Source organism: Barbus barbus (assembly GCF_936440315.1).
Source record: "Barbus barbus genome assembly, chromosome: 2".
In the NCBI taxonomy this organism is placed as follows: Eukaryota; Metazoa; Chordata; class Actinopteri; order Cypriniformes; family Cyprinidae; genus Barbus; species Barbus barbus.
In genome coordinates, this window is record NC_136730.1 from 28,887,190 (window position 1) to 28,907,155 (window position 19,966).

The 19,966-nt window shown below is 42.0% G+C and overlaps 1 protein-coding gene across 1 annotated transcript in view; it reads right to left on the minus strand.

Annotated features, from left to right (window-relative positions):
* LOC306844052 (neural-cadherin-like) overlaps window positions 1-19,966 on the minus strand; it is a gene marked incomplete at both ends in the record, with an annotated part of 265,863 nt that overhangs the window by 57,651 nt on the left and 188,246 nt on the right. The window contains 2 exons of the mRNA XM_079375899.1: window positions 7,478-7,755; window positions 14,192-14,418. Of these exons, the coding sequence (XP_079232025.1) occupies window positions 7,478-7,755; window positions 14,192-14,418 (505 nt within the window). The remainder of the gene's footprint in view (window positions 1-7,477; window positions 7,756-14,191; window positions 14,419-19,966) is intronic.

The following is a 19,966-nucleotide window of genomic DNA, read 5'->3' on the forward strand; positions in this document are numbered from 1 at the left end:
CTGGTCAAGACAATCTCCTGAACTCCAAACTGAATGTCAGAATGGGAAAGAAAGGTGATTTAAGCAATTTTGAGCGTGGCATGGTTGTTGGTGCCAGACGGGCCGGTCTGAGTATTTCACAATCTGCTCAGTTACTGGGATTTTCACGCACAACCATTTCTAGGGCTTACAAAGAATGGTGTGAAAAGGGAAAAACATCCAGTATGCGGCAGTCCTGTGGGCGAAAATGCCTTGTTGATGCTAGAGGTCAGAGGAGAATGGGCCGACTGATTCAAGCTGATAGAAGAGCAACTTTGTCTGAAATAACCACTCGTTACAACCGAGGTATGCAGCAAAGCATTTGTGAAGCCACAACACGGACAACCTTGAGGCGGATGGGCTACAACAGCAGAAGACCCCACCGGGTACCACTCATCTCCACTACAAATAGGAAAAAGAGGCTACAATTTGCACGAGCTCACCAAAATTGGACGGTTGAAGACTGGAAAAATGTTGCCTGGTCTGATGAGTCTCGATTTCTGTTGAGACATTCAGATGGTAGAGTCAGAATTTGGCGTAAACAGAATGAGAACATGGATCCATCATGCCTTGTTACCACTGTGCAGGCTGCTGGTGGTGGTGTAATGGTGTGGGGGATGTTTTCTTGGCACACTTTAGGCCCCTTAGTGCCAATTGGGCATCGTTTAAATGCCACGGCCTACCTGAGCATTGTTTCTGACCATGTCCATCCCTTTATGACCACCATGTACCCATCCTCTGATAACTACTTCCAGCAGGATAATGCACCATGTCACAAAGCTCGAATCATTTCAAATTGGTTTCTTGAACATGACAATGAGTTCACTGTACTAAAATGGCCCCCACAGTCACCAGATCTCAACCCAATAGAGCATCTTTGGGATGTGGTGGAACGGGAGCTTCGTGCCCTGGATGTGCATCCCACAAATCTCCATCAACTGCAAGATGCTATCCTATCAATATGGGCCAACATTTCTAAAGAATGCTTTCAGCACCTTGTTGAATCAATGCCACGTAGAATTAAGGCAGTTCTGAAGGCGAAAGGGGGTCAAACACAGTATTAGTATGGTGTTCCTAATAATCCTTTAGGTGAGTGTATGTATGTATGTATGTATGTATATACAGTGGGTACGGAAAGTATTCAGACCCCCTTAAATTTTTCACTCTTTGTTATATTGCAGCCATTTGCTAAAATCATTTAAGTTCATTTTTTTTTCCTCAATGTACACACAGCACCCCATATTGACAGAAAAACACAGAATTGTTGACATTTTTTCAAATTTATTAAAAAAGAAAAACTGAAATATCACATGGTCAGTATTCAGACCCTTTGCTGTGACACTCATATTTTTAACTCAGGTGCTGTCCATTTCTTCTGATCATCCTTGAGATGGTTCTACATCTTCATTTGAGTCCAGCTGTGTTTGATTATACTGACTGGACTTGATTAGGAAAGCTACACACCTGTCTATATAAGACCTTACAGCTCACAGTGCATGTCAGAGCAAATGAGAATCATGAGGTCAAAGGAAGTGCCTGAAGAGCTCAGAGACAGAATTGTGGCAAGGCACAGATCTGGCCAAGGTTACAAAAAAAAATCTGCTGCACTTAAGGTTCCCAAGAGCACAGTGGCCTCCATAATCCTTAAATGGAAGACGTTTTGGACGACCAGAACCCTTCTTAGAGCTGGCCGTCCTGCCAAACTGAGCTATCGGGGGAGAAGAGCCTTGGTGAGAGAGGTAAAGAAGAACCCAAAGATCACTGTGGCTGAGCTCCAGAGATGCAGTCGGGAGATGGGAGAAAGTTGTAGAAAGTCAACCATCACTGCAGCCCTCCATCAGTTGGGGCTTTATGGCAGAGTGGCCCGACGGAAGCCTCTCCTCAGTGCAAGACACAAAAAAACAATTTTTTTTGTGTCTTAAGTATTAAGTATTTTTGTATTAGTATTTTTGTATTAAGGACCACAAGATGGTGAGAAATCAGATTCTCAGAAATCAGAAATCAGATTCTCTGGTCTGATGAGACCAAGATAGAACTTGTTGGCCTTAATTCGAAGCGGTATGTGTGGAGAAAACCAGGCACTGCTCATCACCTGTCCAATACAGTCCCAACAGTGAAGCATGGTGGTGGCAGCATCATGCTGTGGGGGTGTTTTTCAGCTGCAGGGACAGGTCAACTGGTTGCAATCGAAGAAAAGATGAATGCGGCCAAGTACAGGGATATCCTGGACGAAAACCTTCTCCAGAGTGCTCAGGACCTCAGACTGGGCCGAAGGTTTACCTTCCAACAAGACAATGACCCTAAGCACACAGCTAAAATAACGAAGGAGTGGCTTCACAACAACTCCCTGACTGTTCTTGAATGGCCCAGCCAGAGCCCTGACTTAAACCCAATTGAGCATGTCTGGAGAGACCTAAAAATGGCTGTCCACCAACGTTTACCATCCAACCTGACAGAACTGGAGAGGATCTGCAAGGAGAAATGGCAGAGGATCCCCAAATCCAGGTGTGAAAAACTTGTCGCATCTTTCCCAAAAAGACTCATGGCTGTATTAGATCAAAAGGATGCTTCTACTAAATACTGAGCAAAGGGTCTGAATACTTAGAACCATGTGATATTTCAGTTTTTCTTTTTAATAAATCTGCAAAAATGTCAACAATTCTGTGTTTTTCTGTCAATATGGGGTGCTGTGTGTACATTAATGAGGAAAAAAAACTAACTTAAATGATTTTAGGAAATGGCTGCAATATAACAGAGTGAAAAATTGAAGGGGGTCTGAATACTTTCCGTACCCACTAGGGCTGGGTATTGTGACCAATTCTGCGATTCGATTCGATTCTTATTTTTATGGTTTCGATTCGATTTCGATTCGATATCGATTAGCTATCAATATTTCATTTAAAATGTTAGTTTTGCAGACATGGGATCCATATTTTGATATAAATGCTGGTAACTGAAACTCTCCTACTTAAGTTTTTACTGAAATACACATCTACATTAATAATAGGGTGCACACAGGGTGAACCGCCTTCTTGATCATGGTGTCTCCCCTGCCAGGTAAGTATATCTATAGATGGTGACACCTTCAGGACGAGAGGTGAATATTCATATCCTCTTACGTGAAGCACGCGCATTAAGAATCGATTCGGGGATTTCCCGAATCGATATCGTTGCGTTAAACTGAAGATCGATTAAAATCAGAGAATCTATATTTTTTACCCAGCCCTAGTACCCACTGTGTGTGTGTGTATATATATATATATATATTAGGGCTGTCAATAGATTAACATTTTTAATTTGCGATTAATCGCACACCTATCATGAAATTAAGCATATACCATTTATCTTACTTATTAAATAAAATTTGTCATTATTTACTATATCCAGCAAAGTAAACCAAAAGATTGAAGGGTGATTCTCACAAAACTGTAATTTCAAGATATATTTGGGGTGGTGATGGCGCAGTGGATAAGACGCATGCCGTTGGTGTGAGAGACCCTGGTTCAAATCCACTGTAAGACACCAATGTGTCCCTGAGCAAGACACTTAACCCCTAGTTGCTCCAGAGGCGTGTGACCTCTGACATATATAGCAATTGCAAGTCGCTTTGGTTAAAAGCATCAGCTAAATGAATAAATGTGAAATGTGAAGATATATTTAGATATCTTTTCAAAAGAAGAACACTTGGGAGACTCCAAAAGGACACCAAAGTCCCAAATGATATAAGAAGTTCATATAATTGATACATTTGTGCACACTGACTAAACACAGCAACATACACAAGACCAATCAAAACATTATCCTGAATGTGTGTGGAAACAACGTGATTGTACTGAAATGTGTGCATGAATACACCATATGATCTGTGCATCAAGAGAGCTCAAACACGGTGTATTTTCAGACTCACGCGTGCTTACGACTCCTGTACGTTACCGCAGTTGCCTTTACCTTGATTGCAATCCTCAAACATCAAAACTCAAACATCAAAAGAAGCTGGTTTGCTTTATCCAGCCGAGAAAACATAATTTGCATATCATACAATGGTGGGATGTTTTGACATTATGTTCAGTCTATACTTCACACAGAGATTGTTTTAAAACGAAACACACTGGAATTAATAATTCACTGAAAACGCAACGTGAGTATCTATTCTCTCTGCCATCTCTTATGTAATCAGCCTGGTTTTCTTTACATTAGCCATGTTTTGGACTGATTGCTTGAATGGATTCGCTTGGTGGATCACTGGACTGAAAATTTTCCCGGAGTTTAGCGGATTAAAATGATCTGATTGCAAACGGAGAAGCGAAGTCCGGAAAAATGTCACACTTTGTTTCCCTGTGTCTTGTGTTGCCACGTGCTCCCTGTGTTTCCGTGCCCTTATGTGGTCTTCCTGTTCCTTTCCTCGTTTAGTGTCATCATTAGTTTATTAGTCTTCAGCTGTGTGTCATTAATTATCTAGCTTACGCCTCGTTTCGTTTTAGTACTTAAGCCCTGTGTTTCCCTGCCTCTGTGTCCGGTCTGATCGGCATTCTGTGGTTTTCTGTGTCTCCTGCAATCCCTGAGTTTTGTCAATAAAAAGTGAGTTTTTTTGAAGAAGCTCCTCGCCTCCTCATTCCATTCTCCTAAGTGAAATGTGACAATATATATATATATATATATATATATATATATATATATATATATATATATATATATATATATATACACTCACCTAAAGGATTATTAGGAACACCTGTTCAATTTCTCATTAATGGAATTATCTAATCAACCAATCACATGGCAGATGCTTCAATGCATTTAGGGGTGTGGTCCTGGTCAAGACAATCTCCTGAACTCGAAACTGAATGTCAGAATGGGAAAGAAAGGTGATTTAAGCAATTTTGAGCGTGGCATGGTTGTTGGTGCCAGACGGGCCGGTCTGAGTATTTCACAATCTGCTCAGTTACTGGGATTTTCACGCACAACCATTTCTAGGGTTTACAAAGAATGGTGTGAAAAGGGAAAAACATCCAGTATGCGGCGGTCCTGTGGGCGAAAATGCCTTGTTGATGCTAGAGGTCAGAGGAGAATGGGCCGACTGATTCAAGCTGATAGAAGAGCAACTTTGACTGAAATAACCACTCGTTACAACCGAGGTATGCAGCAAAGCATTTGTGAAGCCACAACACGCACAACCTTGAGGCGGATGGGCTACAACAGCAGAAGACCCCACTGGGTACCACTCATCTCCACTACAAATAGGAAAAAGAGGCTACAATTTGCACGAGCTCACCAAAATTGGACGGTTGAAGACTGGAAAAATGTTGCCTGGTCTGATGAGTCTCGATTTCTGTTGAGACATTCAGATGGTAGAGTCAGAATTTGGCGTAAACAGAATGAGAACATGGATCCATCATGCCTTGTTACCACTGTGCAGGCTGGTGGTGGTGGTGTAATGGTGTGGGGGATGTTTTCTTGGCACACTTTAGGCCCCTTAGTGCCAATTGGGCATTGTTTAAATGCCACGGCCTACCTGAGCATTGTTTCTGACCATGTCCATCCCTTTATGACCACCATGTATCCATCCTCTGATGGCTACTTCCAGTAGGATAATGCACCATGTCACAAAGCTCAAATCATTTCAAATTGGTTTCTTGAACATGACAATGAGTTCATTGTACTAAAATGGCCCCCACAGTCACCAGATCTCAACCCAATAGAGCATCTTTGGGATGTGGTGGAACGGGAGCTTCGTGCCCTGGATGTGCATCCCACAAATCTCCATCAACTGCAAGATGCTATCCTATCAATATGGGCCAACATTTCTAAAGAATGCTTTCAGCACCTTGTTGAATCAATGCCACGTAGAATTAAGGCAGTTCTGAAGGCGAAAGGGGGTCAAACACAGTATTAGTATGGTGTTCCTAATAATCCTTTAGGTGAGTGTATATATATATATATATATATATATATATATATATATATATATATATATATATATATGTATATATATGTATGTATATAAGGAAAGACGCAATTATCTCTGCCAACTCAATCTAGCTATTCAAATCAAACTTGCACATGCATTTGAAGGACTAAATTAGCTATAGTTGAATTGGCATGATTAGAAGATCTGGCTCATTACATTTTAACTGGAAGTGATGTATAACAACACTTTCCAGCTTTGCACTTAAACATATAGAGTTTACATAAAGAAACATCACTGCTAATTAGAACTACATGTTGTAGCGTAGGCAGATACACGACTCTCTGATTGGGAACAAAACCTGAAACAGAGAAAGTTTTAAAATATTCAACATTATGTCAGGAATCCTGGCCATGAACTTCCATTAACTCACCACCAGAGGTCATTCGCTCACCACATGAACTCTTGCACTACACTAACTGTTGCACGCCACCTCAGACTACAATTCCCATCATGCCTCATACCTGGGACTGATTGCACTCCACACCTGCATCTCATTAACACACACACATAAAAGCCATTCACACACAGCACCTCATTACGAAGTCTTGATTTGCCCTGGCTGTCATTTCTGAGCGTTATTACCCGTGTTTGTTTTATACCTCTCGACCCTGGACTGTGTATCGTTGCTGATTGTTCTCTGCCTGCCCCGACTTGGATTTGTCTATTGGACTTTTGATTCTCGCTGCCTGCCTCGACCTTCCGCCTGTTTTCTCGGCTCTGTCTCTGCCTCGCCTCTACTGCTCAGTTTGCTGGTGATTGACCCTGCCTGTTTGACCAATCTTAATAAAAGCTGCAAATGGATCCAACCCAGTCTGGTGGATCGCAACACATGGATTGCCTGCTTTGCTCAATTACAGTCACAGCTGAAAAAATTGTTGTTAGAGCATTTGTTATTAACTCGCGGCTGCCAGGTTTCCGTGTATACTGAGAAAAAAATTCCCCATTTAACAATTATCACAAGCTCCTTGCTCCCCCCAAACCCGTCCAATCCCAGGCACTCAGTATTGTTATTCGAGGAAGGAAATCAATATCCATGCCAGGACTGGATAATTGAATTACACAGAAAAACAAAGGCTGTTTCAGCCTCATAATTGTGCAACAGCTCAGAAGCCAAAAGATTAGTCTTGCAAAGAGTGGTTTGGATCCATGTGGAAGTTCACTTGATCATGTCTCTTTTTACACTTTTAAAGAGGCACATGAAAGTGATATGAAGACGAGGCATCTATCTAAGCCATCTAAGTGCATGTGCATAGTGAGCTTCAGACTGTTTTATCAGACAACAGTTCTCAACCTAATTTAATGTTTAGCCACTGTGTTTGATTGTTTCCTCAAAGAGCTTGCATATGCTCAGGAACCTGCTGCAGATTACAGACTGCTAAAGGAAACCTGTTGTAAACATCTCACTGCTGTCGCGTTCACTTTCTCTCCATATTGCGAAGTGAAATAAAGTCATTCAAAAAAGCACTCAAAGGAAAACCTGTACTTTCTCACCTGTATCCGCTTTGCGTGTCCACACAGACTCCTCCATTGTGGCAGGGGTTTCTGGGATAGACAGAGCAGCTCTGGTGGAGGTGTTCACGTGCTAAGCAACTGCAGACAGCTGTGGCTTCCACAGTCACTGACACCAAAGCCATGCTGCCTGAGTCGACCACCGCCGGCTTGTCAGTCACGCTCAGATGGCTGGTGCAGCCCCCTCCTCCCCGACAGTCTGCATCCACACACTCATCTACATGAACCTGGGTCACATTGACTTGAAGAAAAGACTGGAGCTGGATGGGGAAGAGAAATGGAAAGAGAGAGACAGAAAATCACTTGTGATAGTGATTAAAGAAAAATAACATGTGACCAGCTTCATTATTTTGAGTCATTTGAACCCAGAACCAAATTTTGAGTTTCATGCACTGAGTGAAATAATTATATTTCTACTCAAAACTGCTGTTAGGAAATAATAACGTAAGGTCAGCTTGTTCACAAGCTGTTTCATTGACGTCTTTCTATGGTTGAAATATTGATTGGGCGATAATGTAAGAGATGATTCTTTTCAGTAAGTATCTTTGAACGTTATTGTTTATTTTGTGCTATAACAAGTAGTAAAATATGATCGGACCCATCACAACACATTAACCTTCTGGGGTCGAAGACCGCACTGGTGTCACGTTTTTTTTCTCGATGATTGCAAAAAGAACTAAAAATACTCCATAATAGTTTGATCATTTGATCGTAAAGAAAAGTGTAAGGCATCGTTTGAAACTGCAAAGGGTCTACTTTTATTTGTGTACAGTCATGATTACAACAAAACAATGTGCTTTTGTAAAATAATGAAAACAAACACAGTGCACTTTCTTCCATCTCAGTCTGTCATCTTTCTTCATGTAAATAAAACAAACTGAATCTCAGTGAATATTTGCCTCACAGACATGATAAATATTTGCATAGAAAGCTTGAAATGTACTTTTAAAAGAAGGAAGCCACGTTGAAAACAAATATTCAATGATAAAGTAATCCACATAAAACCAACGTAAGAGAATCAAAACCCACATTATTTTACTCTCCTCACATTCTTTCTTACCTCCCTTACAGTCACAGTCACACTGATGGCCCATCAGGGGAGGGCCCTTTGTCTCTCAGGTGTAAATCACTAAATATTCATGGATATTGTCACTCCCTCCAAAGGTTTTCTCAAAAACACAAACGTACATTCATGCTGTTCACATATTATTGTAGCCCAGTTTGTGCTGAATACAGTGTAATCACGTTACGACATGAGTATGAGTAGATGACAGTATGACATCAAAATTGCAGTTATTGTTTTCATAATAAATAATTTGTCATAATTTTAAGCAGTTAAGACTTACCAAAATATCAAAACACAAAGTTGTGTGTGTGTGTGTGTGTGTGTGTGTGTGCGCATGTTTATGTGGTTTATGAGGACACAAATTTGTATAATGACATGGGTATGACAGAGGTATTACAATATGAAGGTGGTTTATGAGGACACTGCCTATGTCCCCGTAATTCAAAAGTCTTAAAAAACATACTAAATGGTGTTTTTTTGAAAATCTAAAAATGCAAAGTTTCCTGTGAGGGCTAAGTTTAGGTGTAGGGTTGGTGTAGGGCAATAGCACACACAGTTTGTTCAATATAAAAACCATTACCCCTATGGAGAGTCCCCATAAACCACAAAAACCAACGTGTGTGTGTGTGTGTGTGTGTGTGTGTGTTTCTCAGCAAGTGGCTCATTGTGACTTCCAGTCTGGAGTTGAGTTGAGTTTATTTGACACAAAAAGTAGTAATTCACTGTTACAACCTTATTGTCAAGGATAACACAACGTTACAGTAACTTATTTCCATTGTGGTCCTTGCTTTAAAAAGAGAGAAGTAGCTGGTCAACTTGGAGCTGGTCTAGTTGGTCAATAATCCAGCAATGTCTTCCTTGAGAAGCTTATTGACCAAGGAAGTCTTGCTGGTTAACATACTTGGATTTCTTGGCCAGTAACACAGCAGCACTTATACACTGGTCTCCATCTATGCCAATCTTTTCAGCTGAGCTCCCCTCAAATTAGCATACAAATAGCAAAACAAGCCCAACCAAGTAAACCAAAAAGCCCCCAAACCCACTTGTTTCTATTTCTTAGAGGCATAAACATCATTCAGAGACACTGGTGCATGCTCACTCTATTTCGTTCTTGGACACATTGCGCACTCCAGAGCCTCTCTGGACCTGTGCTTTTCCACAAGCACATAAATGGCATGAAAAACCCCACGTCCACAGGGCTGCCTCGCAACTTTCACACCATTTATTCAAATGCAACATCTGAATTGGAGTGATTTGTTCCGCAGTGGACTGAGCACACATAGTGATTGACCTGTCCTGCACAAACTCATGCGGCCAGCACACTTAAGGGGATTTGAAGGGGTGAAGAAACAAGAGATATCGAGAGGTACAGACAGAGTAAAGATAGAGACAGATGTTCAAGGTGATAGCTACTCCAAGATTAGCTGGGACCTATTTGCCGGGATACTATTCTGACTTGGCGGTGGTTCATGGAGAGGTATTTTCTACACAGCCACTGTGGCAGAGTGATTGATGATGCTGTTTATGTTGATTTTATGTGTGATCTGAAGGGGAAACTCTGAGGGAGCACAGGGATACGGTGCAATGCGCACAACAGGGTTGGACAGGCAAATGTCACAATATGTTATGGTGGGGAGAGAATAGAAACAGAGCAGCGTTAGGTAACAGAAAGGGTTTTACACCCCACTCCGCAAGAACTGCTGATAAGTTATTTTTGTGGTTACAAATGGTCTCTCTGCTTCTCTAGTTTTTCCTAAATTTCTATACAGTAGAATAATCACTATATAAAATAATTAGCATCAATTTGTAACTGCCCGTGACTGCCCTAGTCGATGCACCTTGGCAGCATTCATTGTCCCTCCCTTTCTTTGTGCACAAACACCTTTGTGTATATACACACAACGAAACTGGTATATTGAGGAGAGGTGCGTTCAGCATTTAATGGCACCATTAACTTGAGATGCACCTCATCACACACTGCCATCCCAGTTTGTACTGTGGTGCTCCTCTTTCTTGTACATTTCAGTTTGGAGCCCAGATGCAGGGTGGCATAAGACAAAGCAGGATAAACATGAGAGAAGGTGGTCACTCCATGATTGAGTGCACATTCGGAAAAACTCGCAAACAATGTGGACATGCACAAAGTAATTCATTTAGTTATTATTATGTAGCAAGAATAAAACTAAATCTAGAGATGCAGTGATATTAAAATTAAGGCCTTTTGGATTACTGATGTTATGGCTGACAACCAATGTATGTGTTTTTTTGTGTAAATAAATAAAAGTGAAATCACTATATACAAGCAGCACATATTGTATATGCTTAATGTTTACATTTCATTTTTAGTGTTTTATCTTTTTATTTTATACCAGATAATATATAATTTAAATATGCATTATGTATATTGACAATTTCCAAGCACTAGAGTTTTTTTTTTTATAAGCGCCATAAATTTTACAAATTTACACGATGACCAATTGTGGAAGCATTCAGTTCAGTTTTTCGTGGTGGTGTTAATTGTTCTATGTTTCTGGGCCACTGAGCTTGAAACCAATAATGTGTAGTTTAAACATATAAGCAAAATCAGCGTGATCTCTCATTGAATTCCGTTAATTGGCCTTCAATGGCTCAAGTGTCCATGTGTATCTCAAGTGTGTGTGCCTGACTGACTGCAGATCTACTTTGCACTTTACTGCACTGCAGAGTCCCTGTGGAACAGATCCAGGAGTGGTTTTCAAAACACACATACACATTTGAAGCTGCAGAGCATAAAGATGCCTGGTGTTAAACATTCACCCACACACACTTGACTCTCTCTCCCTCTCTTTTCATGGTTCAGGGTCTTTACAAACACACAGACAATGTACATCCTCCACAGAGCGTTCAGGTCTGACTCCTACGTTCGTGTCTGCTTGAGGAGGTGATTTACATGTATTACCTCGGACGTTAAACACTGCAGCTATGAGGTCTCGCGTTTCATTTCGCACTCACAGACAACTAATAAACCATTATTTTATATGAGGCAGTTAGGCTCAGGTAACAGGAGAGAAGATATACCCACTCCCTTGTCTAATCCTTCTTCTGGACACACTCATTTCTCACTCTCTGTTTTATTTCTCTCTCTCCCTATTCCTGGAGGAGAGTGTGAAATTTCTTGCCCGTCTCCTGCTCGATCGTACTGTCAGCTCATTTCTCAGAGGCCCTCTGGGGTGCCCGTCGGGATTGGAACTACAATACCCAGAATTCCCTGAGGGAAACTGTTCCACAGAGGCTCAATGATAGCACTGGATGACACCCAAGAGATATACAAAGTGGGATCTGCATACACACATAAACCGGTGGGAGGATTGGAGTTAGTTTTGTGCACCCCACTTACAGGCACCAACCCTCATGTTAGACCAGTGGCCTTTTCATGTTTCTGTTGTATGATTCAAAACAGTGTGTTTTTCTTAAACATTTGATTTGCGAAGACTAGGTTCAACAACCGCCAAAGGGTGTTTTGGTTAGTGAGCGAGAGGCATGGTGAGATGTGGAACCGATCCACATGAAACAGTCATACGTGACTGAGCTTTTCTTTCAAATAGTAAGAGTAGAGGTAACCCCCTGCCAAAGCAAACCTAAAGGAACAAACATTCACATAAAAGAACTGGAATGGGGATCGATGGGAGGTGCTTTGCACATAGCACTTAAAGATGCAATAAACCAAGTAGTCAAAATTATTCTGGGAGAAAAAAGTAGGGAAGGCAAAAAAAAGTCTAAATACGAGCAAAACAAAAGAAATAGCGTGGGTGTGCACGAGTCAACAATTGCCTGAATAAGGTCAAAGAAAAGGGCAGAGGCAAAATGATATGTAATTACGAAGATTTCTGCAAAAGCCGAGGTGATGAGAAGCGTTTTTGAGAAAGGCCAGTGTGAAATGGCTCTGACAGTGAAGATCCAGCTGAAAGCTTTAAAATAATTGTATTTCCTCTCCTTTATATTGTGCACTCAAATAGAGTGGGAAATTCATTGGCATCTGATTAAATGTAGAGAACTGCTCTAATTGTTCTTTGTTCATCCTCACCAGTTCCTTCTGTGTTTCGACCTGCACACTATAGGTGTGCTATTTCTAGAATGTGCCATGAATATTTATTCTGAGTGCTAAGAATTATTTTTTTTTTTTTTTCGGCAAACTGTTTTAGTTTTGTCTGGTAAAGACAGAAATGCAAGCTCTGCATTTGAACCGATTCGCCCTCAAATTTCACAACAAATAACAAGCTTCTCTGAAAACTTTTTCTTCCCCTGTGCCTCTTTTCCTGTTTATCATTGACTCTTAGTCTTTCATCAGGACTCACTATCACCACAGGGACATTTTCTTTTAGGTTTTTGAGCTTGATGCAACAGTGTGTGTTTTTGTGCACCATCTGACACTTCACAGGGTGTCATTTCAGTTGTGTGTATTGCAGAAGGGGTGTTAGGGGGTGAGCTAAAAGGGCGCACCCCTGGGAAATGAGCAGTGTGCTCCAAAAAATCCGCTTCCCCCATCCTAGCACGGCCGTGGGGGAATCCTGAGCTCTTCAAAGTGTGCGTTGTGGTAGCAGGGGAGCGAGGTGGAAAGCAAGGGGAAGAGCGAGGACTACTGGAGATCATGGCAGTGCATTAGAATCATTTAAAAGTTACAGATGTGAGGGGGGCTCATCTCTGTCTCTCTCCTGCTGTTCACACTCGTTTTTTCCAGCTCTCTCATAAGCCAACATCTCACGGCCTACTCGACACATCAGGCATGCATTGAATGGAACCGACAAACCAGCCGAAAATAGAAAAATGCAATTACATCAGATTCAAAGGCAATAGTTCTGTGCATGAGCATGAACTGGCTGTTCTTACAGATCTCTCCTCAAAACCCTGCCAATGCGTGTACCTTAAGCTTTGCAATTTTCAATTCATTAAAATGATTTTTCCCCCCATTCCATGTCTTGGAATCTCTCCAATTACTACGGGTGGAGACACGCATCTAACTTTCCATATCAGTGAGTTCATCTGTAATTAACTCCCTAAATTTTCACTTTATTCTCCAACTACTTTTAGCTCTGAGTAACGGACGGAATGAGTCGAATTGGGGGGAAACGAATGAGAAAGAGAACAAGGGAACATTTTGAGTAGTTTCTTCCTGAGGATTAGAATTCCCATCATTAATAACCTCTAGCCTCCATCAGTACTGCTTTCACCATCTCGGCTCACCATTTCCAGGCCATTTTCCAAGCCTCTTTATGCCTTGTAATTGGTCTTGATCAATGATTTTGCGTAGGAGACTGATGCATTTAGATCTGTTGGATTTTTCCAATTCAAATCTCAGCTCTTTTACCTTTAGCAATGTGTCTTTTCTAAGAAGGAAATGGAGCTTATGTGTGATATCAATGAAAAGAAAGCGAGGGAGAGTGAGAAGTGACACTTTAGATTCGACTGAAAAGGTACAAAGAGGGCTGGGTTAATACATCAGGCCTCCTCTAGTTATGAATAAGTGAAAGCAAGTGAAATTTGTGTTAAAGCTTGGAGTTATTCCACACTGAAGTGTGTATGCTTTTAGAGTGATTCCTAGGTAATTACAAGGTCAAATATAACTATATTCATATCTGTGTTTCTGGCCTTACTTTTTGTTTATGAGCTGCAACGTAACCATGGACTCTCTCGGCCCTGAGGAACGGCGTGCTGTGAATGGAGAACCTCACATCCAGAGTCCTGTGCCGCACTTCCACCAGGCTGAAAATGTTGATGTCGTCTGCCCCCACAGACAGCATGTCAGACAGGAAGTCGCCCAGCAGTTCGTACCTGCTCTTCAGATTGCCACGGCGTTCCATGAACTCTGTGGCAGAGATGTCTGTCAGAGACACAAACATAAATGAATGACACATAAGCATAACAGAACCGTATAAATATGACTTAAGCTACAAGAACTCCAGAACATGTAAAAAAATAAATAAAAGAACAGCACCATTCTTGAACGGAGGTGCGGAGCTCATGAAAAATGCATGGTCACGTTTTCCCTCGTCAACACATCTCCTTTTCATTAAGTGAGGTTAGTGCCTGTCACTGGCTGTTCGCACAAACTCCAGCTGACATGCCATGTCAAAAAGTCTGGGGCGAGACCTCAAACTACTGCATGTGGAAAGTCTTTTGTCACCATGGTAATGGGTGCCTGTGCTTTACGGTCACTGTTCCTGGCATGCCATGATGAAGCTGGCCACGGCCTCTGAGCATTGCAGGTAAATTGTGATACTTCAGCAACCATCTGACCATTGATTTTCCTGTGCTGGAGGTGTGCTTTCCTCCAAACACCCAATGGAGTACTCTAATTGGGATGCTTAGCCTACAGTTTGGGACTGTGAGGGTGGTTGAATGGTGGCCCCTGAGGAGGAGTTAGACCGACTGAGAGAGTTCCCAAGCTCAGTCTGTCCCCAGGCTGAGTCAGTGTCCCTTGGGGCCAGTGCTGAAGAGTGGCAGGGGTGTCATAACTCTTTCTGACACTTCACAACTCACAAAGGCAGAGGGACATGTTTGAGGAAATTGGGGGAGATTTTACTGTGACAACAGTGAGATAGAAACATGCTCTGGATTTTGACTTTCTTTCGTGACCCTAACACTCTTAGGAACTGTATAAAAAAAAAAAAAAAAAAAAAATGAGGTAATGCTGTGGACATAAACGGGCTACAAAAAGCATGGTAACAATTCATATTCGGATAGTACAATTTTCAACTAGACAATCTACCTATAATTAACATTGCAACTACATCAACTGGTATACTGTCTGCTTAATATTTGCTAATAGTTGGTTTTGGTGGTCCCTTAATAAACATTTTACTGACTATAAGTAATTTTGCAAGTACACAATTCAACTTATTCTTCTAACCCTAACCTAACACTCTACTAATAATCTAATTAGTTAGTTGACATGTAGTTTCAAAGTTACTTACAGTATAGTTAGTAGAATGCCTAAAGTGGACTATCGAAATAAATTGCAGCAAAAAACAAAAAAACATTTTAGAATATCTACTCAATCTGTAAAGTGGTGTTGATTTTGAACAGCAAATCAGCATATTAGACTAATTTCTGAAAGATCACGTGACACTGAAGAGTATATTCTTCTTTTCACAAGTTTAAAATGTAATAAAATAGAAAAGCTATTTTAAACTGTGATAATATTTCACAATATTGCTGTTTTTGACCAAATAAATGCAGCCTTGGTGAACATAAACATAGGCGTAAATCCCGGGGGGGACAGGACCCCCCTATCAGAGGGTTGACCCCCCTAAAAGTATCATTACAAGTGACTATGTATTGTAAATAATATAATGGACAAAATAATTGTGTAAGTAGTAAAACAAAATAAACGTAAAAAAGTGTTTTAAGTTCAGAAATGTTTTCAGTCCCCCTCCCTTGCCTCACAGTGGTTTGGTCCACTCCCACCTTTACCAATACACACACAAGCCCGGTGGGAGAGAGTAAAGTTCTTCAGTAGTTATTTGTAAGTAACTTAGGCTGTCAAGGCTATTTTATTCTATATATATATATATATATATATTTATACATCGTATGAAATTATTCTTTCCATTTAATACAGATGATGCTGGATCATTAATAAATTAGTCATGACAAAAAATTATGATATCCGATGTATTTTTCTGTGAGCGATTATAAGGTTACCAAGCTTAATTCCGTAGCTTGTCACCTACTATACGGCGATAAGCCTGAACTGATATTAGGCAAATATTGTAGACCTACCGATGTGTTGGGTTTTGCTCAATATGACGTTAAGTGGCAGATCAGTGAATATCTAAAGAGAAGTCTTCAGTCCTAGACAAAACCTAAATACTATGTGGAGGACACAAAATAATAATTATAATATGACTGCGTGGTGAACAATATGAACCGAACTCATATTTAAACACAGTCTCCATGCTATACACATGCTGTGTACACATATCTATCCATACAAGTACAATTTTGGCTGTATTATTTGTGTCCTCTTCAAAAATTGCTCTTGAGAAATTTTATGTTTATTGTCCCCCCTCCCCCTACTGTTAGATTACATTTACACCCGTATATACACCGTGTGTGTGCGTGCGTGTGTGCGAGCGCGCGCACGCACGCACGCACGCAGCGGGGAAGTCGTGGTCTAATGGTTAGAGAGTCGGACTAATAATCCAAAGGTTGCGGGTTCGAGTCTTGGGCCGGCAGGGATTGTAGGTGGGGGGAGTGACCGAACCCCCAACTGCCCCCCGGGCGCTGCAGCATAAAATGGCTGCCCACTGCTCCGGGTGTGTGTTCACGGTGTGTGTGTGTTCACTGCTGTGTGTGTGCACGTTGGATGGGTTAAATGCAGAGCACGAATTCCGAGTATGGGTCACCATACTTGGCAGCATGTCACTTCACAACACACTTTTTGGTTGTATAAGCTTTAATGAACTTCAAAGGACACAGCATACTTAATTTAACTTGAATAAAATGATGGGTGGAAATAAAGCAGGTCAACATATTGTAGTATATAATTTTGCTATTGTTCTTTTAAATTAGTTGAAATATTTTTCATTCTGACAGCTACACAATGACTACTAATAATCTTTAAGTCCCTGTTTTTGTTTTGTGTCAAATGTTTTGTTTTGTCAAATGTTTTTTTTTTTTTTTTCAAAATTCTATTACATAAGCTGTATTTGCATCTCTCTTTACTCTTGCAGCCCTATATTCCAACTCTGACAGCGGTCGTTCAATTCACTGTGCCACATAGACCTGAATATTCGTGAAGTGAATCATTAGTGCTTGAAGACTGTCAGTCATGGAGGTTTAGGTGGGGGCAAGGAAGGAAGCTTTGGGGGGTGCAGGAAGGGTGGCTGTCTGCTCCCATCAGGAACTGTGTGTGAAGAGGAGACTCCTCAGGACAGCTGGGAACAGCCTCACACCTGGCTTTGATCCAAGCCCTGATCAAACCTGCTCCCCTTCCCACGGGCATTAAGCAAGGGATGTGCTTAACACCTTTTCTGGATGTTAAACACACACACACTTAAAAATATACAGGGGACTGCAGTGATTTAATGATAATAGGTCTGTTAATTGAAATATATATTTACATACATACATACAATGTATAGGTCCTTTTCTATGCAATTAAAGTGAAATAACTGAACATAAATATAGGAGCCTGATAAAAATGCTCATTTTAGAAGAAAATTTCAGATGGCACTTAGAGGCTTTTGCATCTGAACTCCAAACATTATATACATTAGTGCTGTCGAATGATTAATCGTGATTAATGGCATCCAAAATAAACGTTTTTGTTTACATAATATATGTGTGTACTGTGTATATTTATTATGTACATATAAATAAAAACATATGCATGTATATATTTAAGAATGACTATGTTATGTGTATATGTTAAATATATTTATATATTATAGAAAATATAAGAATATGAATACATGTATAAATGTGTAAATATTTTCAAAATATATACTGTATGTGTGTGTATTTATATGTACATAATAAATATACACAGTACACATACATATATTATGTGAACAAAAACTTTTATTTTGGATGTGATTAACCACGATGAATCGTTTGACAGCACTAATATATATTTGATCAACTAATGAAAATATATATGCACAAACAGAGTACAAAATAAGGACAGGTGATGATTTTACATATACATACATATTCATATATACATACATGTGTGTGTGTGTGTGTAAAAAAAATGACAAGCATTTTTTGAACATCTCCAAGATGATTCTAGAGCCTGCCTGCAAAGCTACCTGAAAAACTATGTGCAAGTGCACCTAGGGCAAATGCAGCTTTAAATTAAATGGATGGTCACACCCAGTGCTGATTTAATTTAGTTAATAGAAGTTAATTGATAAATAAAATCTATTTATGGCATTATTGTAACGGAACTAGTCAGACACGGAAGGTGAGTAAAAGATAAAGAGTTTATTCAAGCTCGTGCAAGGTGTCAGGTGAAGGATTGTCTTGAAGACAGGTGAGGAACAGTTCATTCGTGACAATAGTGCTCTGTGCACAAAGGACTGATCCTATGCTTCTCCTTCTCACAGGTCTCCAAGGTTCCTGGGTCCAAGAGGCGAAGGAGAGCGTCCCGGGAATCTTCACAGAAATATTTCAGGAGCTGAGAGGATGACAAGGAGCAAAACAACAGGTAAGTAACTTCAGGTAGGATACTCAGACTGTAGAGCTAGTTGAGAGCGTCGGTCCTTGAGGTGTCGCTACTTCAGCTTTGTAAAGCAGCAGAGATGGTCCATGGAGTAATCCTGTTACGTCAAGATCGGACGATGAAGTGAGCTGAGGGAAGTGCTTTTATGTGGCTGGTGATAACGAGGTGCAGGTGCCGGTGATGATTGGAGATACACAGGTGATAGTGATGAGTGACGGGGAAGACGGGCCATTCTGTGACATTACCTCCCCCTCCCGGACGGCGCGTCCCGCGACGTAACAACAATAATACCGGGGAGGGGGGGTGGGCGCCCTGGAGGCTGGAGCAGAACCTGGACAGGACAGGGAAGCCTCCAGGGCGGATCAGGAGCCTTAGGAAGCCAGGGCAGGACTGGAGGCTCGGGAGACCATGGCGGGACTGGAGACTCGGGAGGCCTTGGCGGGACTGGAGACTCGGGAGGCCTTGGCGGGACTGGAGACTCGGGAGGCCTTGGCGGGACTGGAGACTCGGGGAGCCATGGTGGATCAGGAGACTTGGGGAGCCATGGCCCTATTTTTTGGGGAGCCCAAAGGGATTCATGAGGCCATGCGAAATGAGCCATAGTGGCCCTGACCAATGTCCCTAGCAAGGCCACTATGGCTACCAGGATTACAGGAATATAGCCCCCCCCCCAAAATTTCTTTGGGAATGTTCCCCACAAGGGGTCTCACTGGAGGAGCGGGCTCTAGGGGGCGCTCCGGAGGAGCGGGCACCCGAGGGCGCTCCGGAGGAGCGGATTCTTGGAGGCGCCCGGGGGGCGCGGAGCTGGATAGAACCAGCGAAGACGCAGGAGGACGCTCTTGCAGCGCGGACACCTGAGGGCGCTCTTGCAGCGCGGACACCTGAGGGCGCTCTTGCAGCGCGGACACCTGAGGGCGCTCTTGCAGCGCGGAGCTGGACGGAACCAGCGGAGACGAAGGCGAGCTGGGCGGGACCAGCGGAGCTTCAGGTGGGCCGGACGGGACCAGCGGGAACTCAGGTGGGCCGGACGGGACCAGCGGGAACTCAGGTGGGCCGGACGGGACCAGCGGGAACTCAGGTGGGCCGGACGGGACCAGCGGGAACTCAGGTGGGCCGGACGGGACCAGCGGGAACTCAGGTGGGCCGGACGGGACCAGCGGAGACGAAGGCGAGCTGGGCGGGACCAGCGGAGCTTCAGGTG